Source organism: Staurois parvus, unplaced genomic scaffold, assembly GCF_062004578.1.
Source record: "Staurois parvus isolate SC_StPar_1 unplaced genomic scaffold, SC_StPar_1.0 ptg000468l, whole genome shotgun sequence".
Lineage (NCBI taxonomy): Eukaryota > Metazoa > Chordata > Amphibia > Anura > Ranidae > Staurois > Staurois parvus.
The window spans coordinates 2,380,469-2,396,580 of NW_028318264.1; the positions used below are offsets into that span (position 1 = coordinate 2,380,469).

The following is a 16,112-nucleotide window of genomic DNA, read 5'->3' on the forward strand; positions in this document are numbered from 1 at the left end:
CCACTGGGAGGGGGTATTAATGTGTATTAGTATTATTATTATTTTTCATGTATTTCATTTACAAATAGTATATATTCAGCACAATTTTTTGAGTGTAAAAATTATTTTTTAATATTATGATATTCAAGCACTTCACTATTTAATTTCACCGTTTAAATTGCGCACTTGTAGGTTCAAGTTGAGTGACAGCAGCTGAGTAATAGACACCAATTATCCCATTGAGCGCAGGAGGATCTTCTTTATATTTCAAGTTATTGTGTGTTTATTTGCTTGTTCATGTCATCATCACCAGAGGCATGGTGTAGTTCTATGTACTGAAGAGGGCGACATCAAAGCAAAAGAAGACTTTTTATGTGCTGGAATTTGCATGAATGGGGGCTGTTACCATGCAGGAAAGAACAATTCACAATGCCACTAAGCGACCAGAGATGATGATCAGAGAAGCAGAGAAGTCAATTCAAGAAGTCAGAGGAAACAGTCATCCAAGGACATGCTGCCACGTATCTGGACAGAACTGGAGTACCATCTCAACATCTGTCGTGTCACCAGTGAAGCTCACATCAAACATTATGTAGCACAGAGTTAAAACTTGGATAGTTATTGTGTCTTTTAATGGTATTATATTTTGGTTAGGTTCATTCCTTTGTGAATAAATCATCTTTACTTTTGCTCCATCTCTTTTGACTCAACTTTACTATACATCCAGAGTTAGGTAGCTTCTAACTGAGTTTCTGGCAGTGAATGCAGGTTCTTGTTTTCAATTGTGAAGGCAACAAAACATGTCAAAGCAAAAAAGAGTTAATGATACATCACCTGCCCAGCACATGTTTATTACTCTCTTTTCCATCATACACAATGACATAGTCATATTCACATTTCCTATGGGCCTCTATAGCAAGTGACAAAAACTCCAGAATTATATTGTGGCCAAGTGGAGCTTCGATGACCCACAAACAATTCATATCTTTTTCATAGGACTGTGGAAATCCAGGACTGTTGAACTGCCCAGATAGTCCTCTCAATAAGCCGCCACAAACACCTGAAACAAAATATATTGGTTTAACTGTAGAAAAATTTTGGCATTAATTACTGTTAAATAGAATATATAGAGGGAGATTTACTAAACCTGGAGCATTCAGAATCTGGAGCAGCTGTGTATGGTAGTCAATCATCTTCTAACTTCAGCTTGTTCAATTAGGCTCTGGCAATAAAACCTGGAAGCTGCACCAGATTTTGCACGATGCAGTTTTAGTAGATAACCCCCATAATGTTTTTTTCTTTCATTAGGTCTAAATTAATGTTTCTGCTTACCGTCATGTTTGTCTGTTACAGCCATCTTAGATTCTGGGGTACCAGTTCCTTTCAGCTGTAAAGGACTGAAAAGTGAATATGTTGTTGTATCTGTCTGTTTTATTGAAACGAATTCCTCTACAGTATCAGGGGTAGTCAAAGGCCTATGAGTGTATGTTATGGTTGGTTGTTCAGTGGATGAAAGAATTACACCTTCTGTGGACACCCAAGCTGAGTTTGTCTTCATTTCCTTCAGTGGTAAATGCTTGCTTAAAGATTCAATTCTTGTATTTTTACTCAACTGAACTGTGTCCTGTTTTCCAGGAGTGGATGTTGAAATCATGTCTGAAAGACTACTACTTTCAGAGGGTGCAAATAACTGATCTGTTTTTTGGAGATTAAATGTAGTGGGTCGTACGGTAAATATTTCATTTTGCTTGTAATCTTGTTCTGTTTGATTTTTGTTATCTGCTGCTGGATGATACCCATTAGCTTGACGATCAATAGACGTATATGGCCCATTAGTAGTATTTGATACACTGCTGAAGTCAACGGTATTATCCTTTTCTGGTTTTTGTTTCGATTGAAACAAATTGATGTAAAAACTGTCTGTGTTTTCACCAACAGCTTTAGCATTCACTTGTTTGCCAGTGGAAAAGGGTATAAATGGTGTATTTTTGGAATTTGCTGTTATGATGAAATTCTGTCCTGTCCCAGAAAATGTTTCTGAATGAATATTTGTATTATTTGGAGAATTTTGTAAACCATTTTCTGCTGTTGTGTCTTCTTGAGTTGCAAATATTATGGGTACATTTGTCATATACAGGGTAGTTTCAGTTTGGAAGTTACTGGCTAAGAAGCCCTTTGGTACCGGAGTTACACTTGCTGTACTATCTATTTTTGACATAGCTTTTTGTTCTGAAACAGTGTTGCCTGTTGAATCGGTTACCTTACCAAACAATTCAGAACTGTAGGGAGTTGTATGTAGCGATTGTGAAGACAAATGATCCATTTCTTTTATTCCAAAGAACTGAGAGTCTAATACGTGTTCATTTAGTCCTGGATTCCTTATGTCATACCAATTAGGAAAGGATTTTAAAGGTTTTGTGCTTATCATGACATTAGTAGTGGCCTCAGTTCTCAGGGAACTTACTGTGTGTTCTGTGTTCGAAGAATTTACCTCTGATTCACTTATGTATGAATTCAGCTTGGATACTGGCACATTCCTGTAATTGCTGTTTTGATCATCTTTATATTTCTGTGTAGGGTTACTGATGTCTGTATTTACAAACATCTTTTCTTGATTTTTTACTAATTTAATATAAGAAGAAACATTTTCACTGGAAGAAAATGCCACCCGTTCAGATAGGATGGCTGAAGTCTCTAATGCTTCTTCTTCCCCTGGCTCTGTTGTCAGCATTTCCAGTAGGAGGCCCTCATTTCTTATTGAAGTTGATGAGTTTACAGAACTTGCTAATGGATCCAAAGCAAAAGTTGATGCATTGTTTTCTGGTACAGAAGTAGGAGATATGTTACTTGTTTGCATTTCCAATGTTCCAGATGCTACCCCAAAATAAACCCGATCATAATGTGAACAGTCATCATTGTCTTTGTAGCAAAACACATCCCACTTTTCATGTAGATTTTGTCTGATGCCATAGGATATTAGTCCTGTTTTATTAAACCCACAGTTCCAGTGACTGCTTATTCTTGGGTAAGCCACCTCTGCCAATGTTATCCAGCCAGCTCGGCATTCCTCAAGCCCAGACTTCAGTGCTTGTAGTAACTGGTCTCTTGTCGCCAATTTTCCACCAAAGTCCTCTACACAAGCATGTTGAGCGCTGAAGTATGTTAGTTGGTATCTCATGTGGCGATCATAATGAAATACACCCTCCTTACGGCCTTGAAAACAAGAATATTAATATAGAATGTTAAGCACAACTTTTTTTTAAACATATTTGTAAGTATTCTTGGTGCAGTTGAAAAACTGTACAGCACAAATTCTCTTGGTTTATAGGCAAGCTTTAGTTCCCAGTGTATGCTTCTCTTCTAAGATTATCATATACTGCATATCAATAAGCAACTAATAATCAGGCATTTTGTATTGTAGCGCAGGACTACAATAGGTTAAAAACAAAATTAGGTTCTTCTAGGTTCTAAGTCTACTTTGTTCTCTTTTTCAAAGATCAAAATACACCAATCAGCTATAACTTTATGACCACTGACAGTTTAAGTTAATAACTTTGATTATCTTGTTACAATGGCATCTGAAAGTCAAAAGAATTTATTAGGCAGTGAGCAAACATGTCTCCGAAGTTGATGTGTTGAAAGAAGAAAAAATGGGCATCATGGTTTTAGACGTAAGGGGCTGCATAGCTGCAGACTGGTCAGGATGCCCATGGTGACCTATGTCCACAGCCAAAATTGCCTACAATGAGCACATGAGCATCAAAACTGAATCATGGAGCAAGAAAGAAGGTGGCCTGGTATGATGAATCACATTTTCTTTGGATGGCCCAGTGCATGTGAATTGCTTACTTGGGGAAGAGATGGCACTAGGATGCACTATGGGAAAAGGGCAGTGAGAAGCTTTAGGCAATGTTCTGTTGGAAACGTTTGGGTCCTGCCTTTCATGTGGATGTTACTTTGACACATACCAACTACCTATGCATTGTTGGTGACCAAGTACACCCCTTCATGGAAACATTATATCATGATTGCAGTGGCCTCTTTCAGCAGGATAATGCACCCCAACACATTGAAAAAATCATTCAAGAATGGTTTGCGGAACACAACAATGAGTATGAGATGTTACCATGGCCTCCAAATTCTCCAGATCTCAATCCAATCACGCATCTCTTCTTTATGCTTACAAAACAAGTCCAATCCGTGGGGACCCCAACACTCAACTCACAGAACTTAAAGGATCTGCTACTGACAGATGGCAGATACCAGAGCATACCTTCAGAGGTCTAATGGAGTCAATGCCTTGACGGGTCAGGCCTGTTTTGGCAAAAAGGGGACCTACTCAATATTACGTGGGTGGTCAAAAAGTTATGGCTGGCCAGTGTATAACTATCACTCAAAGTGTAGCTAAATGCAAAACTGTTTTCATTTTAGATAGAGTAAGGGATGGTTATAATCACCATCAGCTTTTTTTTGTGTCCCATTGGGGAGATTTCCCTTCACTTTCTGTCCCATAGCCAAAACAGGAAGTGAAAGCAAGTTCCTCCCAAGTGAGGGAATCACCATACCAGTTTACTGATGGTGGAATGGACACTGCAGTTTAATTGCACCTGACTTAATTTGGATTTGTTTTTTTTCATGTTTATCACATTTGTGCATATGTTTAGTTATTTGTGGAATCAGCGGTGTTTTTTTCATACTGCACTATACTTAATTTGTATTTCATTGTATATTTATCTAATTTGCATACATGTATAGTTAGTTTAGGTATTAGCTGTGCCTTATTTATATTTTCACTAAAAAATAAAAGTCTCACACTACCAGCTTGGGAGGCTTGAATCACCTACGCAAGCATTACGTAAACTATACAGCTACTTACATTGCCCAAAGTTTACCAAGTACCACTTCCTTTCATTCTTTTATTTTTAAGCATCTCTAAAAAGTGCTATACTTGTTGCCAGCATTCAGGTTTTTAAAACACCAATATCAATTTGTCCTCTTTTATATATACTAAAAACACATATAATAAATTATTTCAAGCTGAGTGAAAAAATAGACAAAAATAAAGAGTATTCAAAAGTACATGCAAATTAATAATACAATGAGTTTTATTAAAAAAAAGTTTTAACAACATAAAATGGAGCCATCTCTATTTTACCACACTTTTGCTTTGTTTCCTGCTATTTTATGTGAAATTCCATGATATGGGGACTTTATCACATTTTATCAATCACGGACTCTTGATGGGACCTTGAAAACAAGCTAGAAGAAGGGGGAAGGGGAATTATGCAAAAACAAATATCCACCCAGAATCAACCTCAACTTAGATTACCTTATTTTGTTCTCACTAGATAGACAATGCCAAGAGTAGGCTACAAACCTAGATATCATGGCTAAAACTGTGATAAAAAGAGATCATGTAGGTTCTAAAAACTCAATAGAGGTCCAGTTATAATAAGCCACATTACCAGTGGCAGGTCATTTTTCATTGTTTTATAATAGTACCTATGTAAACCACTATCATATTTTTTAGGCACATAAAAACATTTTTTGAAATCAAATTATCATGATAAGCATAGAACACTGTTTGGGTGATTTTTTTCTAATATTATTACTAAAGCATCTACAATTGTGAACTTACGGTTCAAGTAGTGCTTGCACAGCGGGATGCAAAAGCTTGTAGAGAGGAACGCAACTTGCAGCACACAGACTAACAACCACTCCATAGCACTCGATTATAGCTAATACTACAATGGGGTTGAGTTTCACTGCAAAAAGATCCTTAAAGGAAAAGGAAAGGAAGGAAATGTACCGTCCTGAAGTAGGGAATGGATTGGGAAACCAAGCAGGGAAGAGATTGTTTAAAAAAGCCTTCCTTGTAGGAAGTTAGAATTTATGTTAACCCTGTTCATGCTTGTTTATGCTAAATGCACCTTAAAGACAGAAAAACACTGTATTTAATATTGGGAATAAATAGAGTATGAGCGTGTCTAAACCCAAAAACAAAAATGTAATATCAAGCTTTCTGCTCCTTCGATGTGGTGGCTGCATTTATTTTCTTTATTGAGGCTTTTTTCTTTTCACCTGGTAACTCTGCCAGTAACATGCTTTCAGTCTGAACATGACAATGCTCACTAATTCTTCTGCATAAGGACCAGTGGCAAAGCTAGACATTCTTTAGATTCTTTCACCCAGGCAAAGACTTAGTTTGGTTGTGTCAGTAGGGCAGTGGACAGTTTTAGTAGTTTTTTAATTTTCATTTTTTACGATTTTATTATTTTTTACATTTTTTCAAGAGCCTTGATGAGGGGACTTCAGTTAAATATCAGGGGTCTACACAGACCCTTGGTATCTCACTTTTGAGACAGAGCAAGGGACTGAGGAGAGATTCCCCAGGCCCTTTCTCTGGACAATGAATGAATGGGAAATGCTCTACACAGAATGCATGTGTTTGTATCCAGCAGATATCACTCTGGTGCAGGGGCGGACTGAGAACTCATGGGGCCCCTGGGCAATAGGGGATCATGGGGCCCCTGTGTCCTTGCCCAAACTCAAAAAAGCCTATGAATAAGGTACCAGGGGCATCTCATGGGGCCCCCTACTGACCCCGGGCCCTCAGGCAGCGCCTGAGTTTCCAAATGGTCAGTCTGCCCCTGCTCTGGTGTGCACGGTGCCTCCTCTTTGTTTGTAGTACAATCCCACACTCCCCCTGTCCATTTCTGTGTGCTCTCTTAGGGTAATTAGTACAGGTCCCTTTAAGGCTGTTGTGTACCCATAATACCATATAAACTCATTCCATACACATGTAAAAACAAAAAGGGGTAGAAGAACCTCCAACGGTAGTAAAACCTCAATTATACTTTATTTACTAAAAACCGCACTCACATTGTGTTTAAAATTAGCCAGCATAAAATATACATGGATACCACAATTGCTTGTATTAGCATCACTTCAAGTCCATGATCACACAAGGCTCCACCCTACGCGTTACGTCACGGATCACGTGACTTCATCGGGGTCTCATCCACTTTTTATTTTCCAATAATTTTTATTAAACAATTTTCAAATAACAAATAGTGCAAATAAACAGATGTCATGTCATAATAAGTAGGTTTCTATCAACACAAAAAAAATGGTTTATCCGACATAAGACAAACATTAGAAAACCAGAGAATCTTTATAAAAGCAATTGAATAACTCAAATAGAGAGTCTTCATGTCTCATCCACTTGTTGAGTGAACTTCCACTTTAAAGTGTATATCCTGCCAAATGATTTGTTTAGTTTTGGTACAGAGTGCAGTAAGATTATAACATCTGTCAGATTTTTACTCTTATACAGGACACCGATGGAGAGATTTACCCTCAATTACTGCTCTGCTGACGTTTTATAAAACAAGATGTGAGAATAAACAGCAACACAGAAATAAATATAGACGTTTCTTTAGTAGAATAGGGGTAGGCTAGAACCCTTTTCAGATTCATTATTGCTGTATGTGTTCTTGTTGTAGATTTCCCTCACTTTCTGTCTGGTGAAAATGTTCTAATCGGGATGCTTAGGCTCTGATACGGTAGGGAACTCCTTCTATAGATCTTTTGGACACTAAGCAGCAGTGCAGCTAGGGCTATTTACACTCTCCTTATCTGGAGCCTACTTCCAAGAAGTGAGTGGATCCATGGAGCTGTGACACCACATTTCTGAGACAAATATGCGTTCTAATTTGTTTGGAATTTATCAGTGAATGCTCTCAATAAATGTGTGTTACATCTTCTCTTGGATGGGCTGCTGCTGCACTGTGTTTCACGTAAGCAATGGCCATTGTTTAAGGAAAAGCTAAGTGTCTACATTCAAGTGAAATGATGCATAATGACTTGAATGGATCTCACATTTGGGCCATCTTGGGTTTGGACAAGAACTGCCCCAGTGGGCATCTTGGAGTTGAGCAAAAATGCCCGGGACCCATCTTGGAAAAAAACAGAAGCTCTTCTGCCCATTATTAGTAGCCGCAAGGAATTGCTGTGACCCCTGGTAGAAGCTGTCTTTACACAATAAAAAGTGTGCCTTAAAGGGGTAGACAGAAGCTCTCCTGCCCACTACTCATAGCTGAAAAGGATTGCTGTGAGCCCTAGGTGAGCTTACCATAGCCATGTTATTGTGAATAACTCAAGATCTATTACAGTACTGTTGCTACCAACTGCATATAGCCTCCCAGACAGGGAGTATGCCAGCTTCTGCCTGCAGGGAAGAGCAGAAATGATAAGCTGGTATTTTTGCTCAGCCTGAGGCTTCACCCCTTCTAGGCCATTTTCCTTTATGGGAGGAAAACGGTAGTTGGGAAGCGCAGGACAACAGCATCAAGAGATGCTGTGGAGGTTGAACACCTGTCATTCTCAGCAGAAGGAGCCTAGAGTACAGATTGCAAAGTCTTTTTTCTCCCTCTAATTGTTCGGAAATGTATTTTCTCCATTAATGGCCTCCAAATATCCTCTGAAGGTTTCTGGGTCAAGGCATTTTGCAAAAGTTCTGATGGCAAAACAGTTCACCGTTCCAAAATCAATGGTGTGCGTTAGCCTGTTCTGCACCTTGAAGCTCTAGGGAGCTGGGTTCAAATGCAAGTTTTCCATAGAAATATAAAAACTTTGCACAGCCTTCCTACTCCAGGGAGACATTCTGGCTTTTGTTGGCATCAAATAATAATAATGTTTCCATCCTTTTAGCAATTTTTGTGCCTTGCTTTAGGGCCCGTGCACTACCAATCTGAGGCTCAGCCCCTAATCCTCTCTTCACCATCTTGGGTACTAGGATATCAGATCCAATCCTAGCCTTACTGCCTTTCTGAATGACTTTATTTGTTAGGAGCTGGATCACTTCTGGTGGCATTGTGGTTCCTGGACCAAAAGGTTGTAGTTCTGCCGTACCCCAGCAGGTGTCTCCTAGCAGCCAATAGATCCTAGCAATTAGCCTTCACATGATGCTGGCTGCTAAGAGGGTATTTAGTCCCTCCTCTAATATTACATATTGCTACAGTGTTTTGTCTGCTTTTCAGATACGTGCTTCCTGAATTATCTTGATCCTAATTCCTGCCTGATCCTGGTCCTGCCCTGTACCTTGTATCCAGTGTCTTGTATGCTGTTCCCCCATCTCTGCTCCTCTTGTTTCCAGTCCCAGCCCTGCTCATGCCCTGTGTAAGTCAGCTTCCCTCCATTTGTATATAGTGTATATACATTCAAGGGCGGACTGACAACTCATGGGGCCCCTGGGCAATAGGGGATCATGGGGCCCCTGTGTCCTTGCCCAAACTCAAAAAAGCCTATGAAAAAGGTACCAGGGGCATCTCATGGGGCCCCCTACTGACCCCGGGCCCTCGGGCAGTGCCTGAGTTTCCAAATAGTCAGTCCGCCCCTGTAAACATTATAGTTAGGTTGTTTTGCTTCAAAGTATTGGATTTTTTTTAATTATATCTACCTATGTACATGCAGCATTAATCTGATACTGCAACTGTCCCCCCCCCCCCTCCATCTCTAAGGCTGAGAACTGAGTGATCACACACCACTGATCACTTGGTTCTCCCTGCCGGTCTGAGCAGAGAGCGTTCACTGGCAATCACCACTGTCTGCTCTGCCCCAACAGCACTCACTGGAGCACTGGGCTATGGAAGGGGTGTGAGTGGCTGGCTCAGGCTCTCAGCATCTCGCTGAAAGGCTGAGCTAGGTGCTGGTCCAGGCTCCTGGGTGGATCCCGACCATATGGTCGCAATATTTCTCCAGCATACACCAGATCTGTGACATTTGAAAATGGGTCACAGGAGTGTAGAATGAACTGCACTTCTGTGATCCACAGCAGAAGTACAGCCAAACAAGCTTTGGTTGCACTTCTCCTTTCACTGTCACATTTACTTTTCACTTTTTGCTATGCTTATGGTCTACTGGTATTGGATTGGTTTTGTGTGCATTCATAAAATTTACTTTAACCATACTCAGTCTGATTTCAGTTTCCTAAGTGCAACTACACAGATCTGGTCATCCTGATGCTTGATGCCTGCTTTCAGTATACCTTACTATCATGGTGGGACCTTTAGTTGACCTCCAGTTGAGGGAACAATTGACGTGGGCTCCAGATCCTCCAGTCATTTGGATGGGTCCAGAACCTTCATAGATCGTGGTTGGAACAAACTCCCTTTAGGAATATCTGAATGGTCCTGCACACAGTTCAGGACAGAGTGTTTTTCCTCATTGATAACTTTACACACTCTGGCCTCAGATTCAAGCTCTCTGGACTAGGAGCCATCCACTTTTGAGTAAGAGTCCTAAAACTGTGGGTGGCCTCGTGTGAGGCAATTCCTTTGGCCAACTTTTGTAGGTAGGCAACTTTAGAGGCTGATTTCCTGGCTCTCAGGTCAAACTAAGGCTAGGCAGATTTGCCTCAGGTGCAGAAGTAGATGCTTTGGTGACTCTGTGGGATCAGTACATCCTGACCTTTTCTTTCCTTTGTTTGTCTCACATGTTCGGGATGGATTTTGATGTTCCTCATTGTCCCAGGCTGTGGTGCGCCAGCCTAAGAAGATGCCACACAATTGCTCCGAGGGATCTACTGGATCAGGATCGTCTGTTCCCAAGAAATGTTTTTTGCCATCCAGCTTCAAGCTGCCTTTAACAGCTTGATGATTGACGCTCAAGATCTGAGAGACAGAGCATCTTGGAGTCTAGGAATCCCTTGATGCTAAGGGGGAGGTCTACTTTTTGTTAAATCTATTGCTGAGCATGTTATATTCTATTTTATTCTATCCTATTGTTTTTCTATTCTATTCTGTGATTTGATTTTTTATTCTATTCTAATCTTTCTATGCTATTATAATGTTTTCTATTTTATTCTATTCTTTTCTAATTGATTCCATTCCTTTATTTTCTCTTTTATTTTGTTCTGTTTTACTGTATTCTTTTCTATTATTTTATTCTAATGTATTCTATTAAAACTCAGATTCATTCTATTCAAAATTAGAATTTCGGAAGACAGTTATACTGTATTCTATTTCATTGTATTCTATTCTTTTTTATTCTATTCTTTGATTTTCTATTCTAATTGTTTCTATTCTGTTCTATTCTATTCTTTCCTATTCTAATTGATTCTATTCTATTCTTTAAAGCGGAGCTCCACCCAAAAGGGGAAGTTCAGCTTTAAGGACTGCTCCATGAGGACGTCAGGTGACGAAACGTGTAGGGCAGAGCTTGTGGATGTTCCCTGATTTGTCGGAGTCCATGGGTGCCGGAGGAGGTTGTGTCTTTCATTGTTGTGAACGTGGATTATGCTGGTGTCGACTTAGACACCATTTATTGTGAGTGCGATATATTTTTAAATAAAAATTATTTTTAAACGTTACTGCACTATGATCTTCTCCTCTCTTACTTCCTGAGTACCATTTGGAGTTTATGAAGAATTGGGTGCCATACTGAAACATTCCCTATATGCTGAAATTCTCCTGCAGATCATTGCTCCCAGAGCACAAGTGTTTATGCTGATTTATAATATGATCAGCATATTGCTCTGGTGAGTTCATTCAATTTATTCGGTGGTGGATTTATGCAAGGTGGTTTTGCATTTTCACATGAAAAATATATTTTTTGAGTTGAAGATTGTTTATTGATACAGAAAAAAACTTTTTTGGTGTTGGACTTTTGCACATTTATTTGGACACTCTTAATAATTATTGATGTAAAGATTTATATAGTTATATATGTAACAATATTTGCAATAATTTGAGTGAGATTATTAACGCAAACCTGTTTTTTCATTTATGCACACACCTTATAGGTTAGGTTTTGTGGCTTTTTAAAAAGATTTTTTTGCACTATATACTGTAGTTTATTTCATTTTTGTGGCGCTGTCCATATTTTTTCAAATTAATATGGGCATTAGACAGGCGTTACTGAGCTTTAGTATGGGCGTTAGACTAGCAATTTACAAGCATTAAAACGCTCCCCAAATGCCCTAGTTTTGAAGCATTTATTTGTGTTTTAGAAGCGTTAAAACCATATCACACATGCCTATAATAAACGGTAATCTTAATAACGTGCTGCAACTGCACTGAAAATGCTTCGCAAATGCCTGTTAGTGCATTTGCGTAGCGTCATTATAGACTGGAAGGGGAGTCATTGAAAGGCTTCAAACTCCTCCAGACTTGACATGAGTCTTTTTGAAGTGACGCAACACTAATGCTTCATGTTTTGATAATGTGAACGGCACTGTGTGTTGTCCATAGTATCATTTGCATAGGCGTTTGAAGCACGTGAAAAATACCCCTGCTTGAGGTGATTGTAGCTGTATTAGTGCATTTGTGACAGAAACAATTGAGTACTGTCTGTGATATTTTTTTATATTGGATTAACATGCAATTTTCAGGACAGTCTTTCAGGGCATGTACTGCTTGGATGTTGAAGAAGTGGACATACCCCAAAAGCTTGTCCTAAAAATTGTATGTGAGTGCAAAAAGAAAAAAAAAAAGTATCACATGAAGTACTCAATTGTTTCTAAAAACGTAAATGCCCCTCAAACACCTGCTTTCAATGTCAGTGTGAACTAGACCTTTGTGCTAATGGTAGTGTTGCCACCTCATCCCTTTAAAACCCAACACATATCAATTACACAGGTTCTGTGGCTGATTAACCGCTTTCCTGCGGCCTTATAACAGATATACTGCTACAGGGCGACAGGGGTGTGCAAAATCACGTATATATACGTGATTTTGTATTTCTGAGTAGGGGACTGCGCGAGTTGCATGTGCGCCCTACCCGTGCCTCGGCTGTCAATCACCGGGTACGGCCAGTGATTACTCGACAGCACCTGGTGATTGCAGAGCATTGCCGATGGAGGGAGAGAACTGTATGTAAACAATACAGTTCTCTCCCGTCAGCTCCTGCACACTGCTTTGCATGCCTCTGCATAGCAGAGCCATGCAAAGCAGTGTGCTTACAGTGAAAAGCACAGACACAGCCCCTAGTAAAACAGCACACAGTTAACTCTTTGATTGCCCAGATGTTAACCCCTTCCTGCCCATTGCCATTAGTACAGTGTCAGTGCTTTTTATTATCACTGATCACTGTATTGGCCCACTCCTCTTGGCAGATCCTCTCCAGGTCATTAAAGTTTAGTGGCTGACGTTGGGCAACTCGAACTTTCAGCTCCCTCCACTGATCACTGTATTGGTGTCATTGGGGATGTCAGTGACACCAAGTCAGTCCCCCCCAGTGTCAGAATGCCCGCCGCAGTCCCGCTATAAGTCGCTGATCGCCGCCATTACTAGTAAATATATGGAAAAAAAATCCCAGTATCTATACCGCCATTTGTAAACACCATAACTTTCACGTAAACCAATTAATTTACACGTATTGGGATTTTATTTTTAGCAAAGACAAAGCAGAATACATTTTGGCCTAAATGACGAAATTTGATTTTTACTGAACATGTTTTACCACAAACCTACAGGGCCCTTATACCCCCTTCCTGCCCAGGCCAATTTCCAGCTTTCAGTGCTGTCACACTTTGAATGACAATTGCGCGGTCATGCAACACTGTACCCATATTAAATTTTTATTATTTTTTGAGACAGATAGAGCTTTATTTTGGTGGTATTTAATCACCTCTGGGTTTTTTATTTTTTGCTAAACAAACCAAAAACAAAATTTTGAAAAAAAAAAGGGTTTTTTCTTAGTTTTTGTTTTAAAATTTTGTAAATAAGTTATTTTTCTCCTTCACTGATATGCGCTAATGAGGCTGCAGTGATGGGCACTGATAGGTGGCACTGATGAGGAGGCACTGGTAGGGGGCACTGATGGGCATTGACAGGCATCACTGATGGGCACTGAAAGGCAGCATTCATATATGGCACTGATAGACGGCACTGATAGGCAGCACTGATGGGCACTGATAGGCGGTACTGACTGGCACTGATAGGCAGCACTGATAGGCGGTACTGACTGGCACTGATAGGCAGCACTGACGGGCACTGATAGGCGGCACTGATAGTCCACACTGACTGGCACTGATAGCTGGCACTGCCTCACACTGATAGGCAGCACTGATAGGTGGCACTGACTGGCACTGATAGGTGACACTGAAAGGTAGCACTGGTAGGCACTGATGTGGCACTGGCACGAGGCACTGACAGGAGGCATTGATGGAGACTGACAGGTGGCACTGCTGGGGCTACACTGATCATCAGTGCTCTGATGATTAGTGTACATGCCCCCACCGAGGAATGCCGATTACGGCTCTCCTTTCCTCTGTCAGCGTGACAGCTCGAGAGGAGAGAAATGCCGACAACCGGCATTTCCCTATTTACGTGCGATCAACTGTGATTGGACACAGCTGATCACATGACCAAGCCGAAATCTTCGTCTCTTTCCGTTGATCCGCTGTGTCCGAGGGACACAGCGCACCACCGATCGCCGCTCTGCGCGCTGCCGGAGCCACGCATGTGCGGTTAGAATGAGAGGACGTCATATGACGTCCTCCCAGAACAAGAGAACCGCCTTGTGCCCATCATTGCCTTATATGGCAGGGGGAAGGCGGTTAATAGCAAAAAGTACATTTTTTTTTTCTCAAAATTGACGCTTTTTTTTTTATAGCGCAAATATTAAAAAACTCAGAGGCGATCAAATACCACCGAGAGAAAGCTCTATTCGTGGGAGAAAAGGACATACATTTTATTTGGGTGCAGCATTGCATGACCGTGCAATTGTTAAAAGTAACGCAGCTCCGTAACGTAAACAATGACCTGGCCAGGAAGAGGGGTAAATCCTCTGGAGGGTTGAGGTGGCAATTAAACTCATTTAGTGCCTTATCTATGTTACATTTGCCTCAGAACCTGTGTAATAACTGTGTTTGGTTTTAAAGGGATGAGGTGGCAACCCTAACTAAAAGGTGTCCCTCTTTTCCACTTTAGAAAGTTGGAAGGGATGTGACCTTGGCAGCACACTCTTCAGTACATCTTTCTTCCCCTAATGTTCCCCCTTTTTACTGGGTTTCCCGAACTTGGCTCCGAGAAGATGGCGCCTATACTGCCCTCTAAAGCACACACAGCCCCCTAGTGTTCTTCCCACGGGTCTCCGGTAGGCGGTGCCGCCTGTGTGTGTGTGTATTGGGAGCCGCCTACTAGGTAGGAGTGCGCTGATGTCAGGGGGCGGGCAGTTGTGGCTCAGTTTCGGTGCTGTTTCCGTGTTCGGAGATATTGGTTGGAACGATCGGGAAGACTCTGTACAAGTCCGCTGTGTTCTCCGGATACCATGAACAGAATATTCGGGAAGGGGAAGCCGAAAGCCCCCCCGCCCAACCTGACGGACTGCATCGGAAATGTGAGTGGCTGTGCAGACACAATGGGGAGCTGACACCTCGTACACAATAGCTGGCTCTGAGGTCCTCTCTATGATATCCTCTCTATGCCGTCCTCGCTGTACTGTCCTCTCTATACTATCCTCTCCTCTCTATCGTAGCTCCTTCGCTGTCACTTCGCAGAGACCTCCCATAGAGACAGCTCGGCTACCCCCCAGACCCTCCAATCATCGGTGGTGTTTGTGTCCACTTCCTGTCCGGCTCTTGCAGTGTCAGGCCTATAAGGAGCTCAGCACTGCTTCCTGCTGGTCTTGTGACTATGACTGCTGCTCTCAGGTGACACAATCCTCTCATTAGTCACCTACTCCACCTCCATGGCCTCTGCTAGACTCACCCACACAAACATTACACTGGAAGCAAAGGATTTGTTTGTTTCTTGTATAGTGGAGATGGATTAGAGCCCCTGCCGGTTGTATTGCTGTCAGTGAACTATTCTCTCTATTTGTCATGTGACTGTTCTCACCAAACATGCGGAAATCCCAATCTGGCTTGTCGCCACAACAGAAGGGAGATCTTCCAGTGGAGACACTAGTTGTGGTGATCAGGGATGAGTTTCCAGCATGTTCTCAGCCTGCCTGAGCCATCCCACCACAAATCACCTTGTACAGTGCTGGCCAATACACTCCATAGTCACATCTAATATCACATTCAAAAAACTAGAAAAGCTACAATTTCTGGGGAAGTTGTGTGAAGTGTTCTTGCCTCCACCAGTAGTCTACAACTCACACTCTAGCTTTGGTCACTCTGCTGCCTG

At 41.2% G+C, this 16,112-nt stretch overlaps 2 protein-coding genes across 2 annotated transcripts in view; one reads left to right on the forward strand and one right to left on the reverse strand.

Moving 5' to 3' along the window:
- The window catches only part of LOC149452718 (uncharacterized), a 103,862-nt gene extending 98,140 nt beyond the window's left edge, over positions 1-5,722 (reverse strand). The window contains exons 1-3 of the mRNA XM_089689048.1: positions 5,618-5,722; positions 1,312-3,192; positions 814-1,039 (exon numbers count right to left, since the gene is read on the reverse strand). Coding sequence (XP_089545174.1) covers positions 814-1,039; positions 1,312-3,192; positions 5,618-5,702 — 2,192 coding nt within the window. The 5' untranslated portion in view covers positions 5,703-5,722. The remainder of the gene's footprint in view (positions 1-813; positions 1,040-1,311; positions 3,193-5,617) is intronic.
- A 9,402-nt stretch (positions 5,723-15,124) lies between these two features.
- CHMP5 (charged multivesicular body protein 5) overlaps positions 15,125-16,112 on the forward strand; it is a 31,828-nt gene continuing 30,840 nt past the window's right edge. The window contains exon 1 of the mRNA XM_089689049.1: positions 15,125-15,321. Within this exon, the coding sequence (XP_089545175.1) occupies positions 15,253-15,321 (69 nt within the window). The 5' untranslated portion in view covers positions 15,125-15,252. The remainder of the gene's footprint in view (positions 15,322-16,112) is intronic.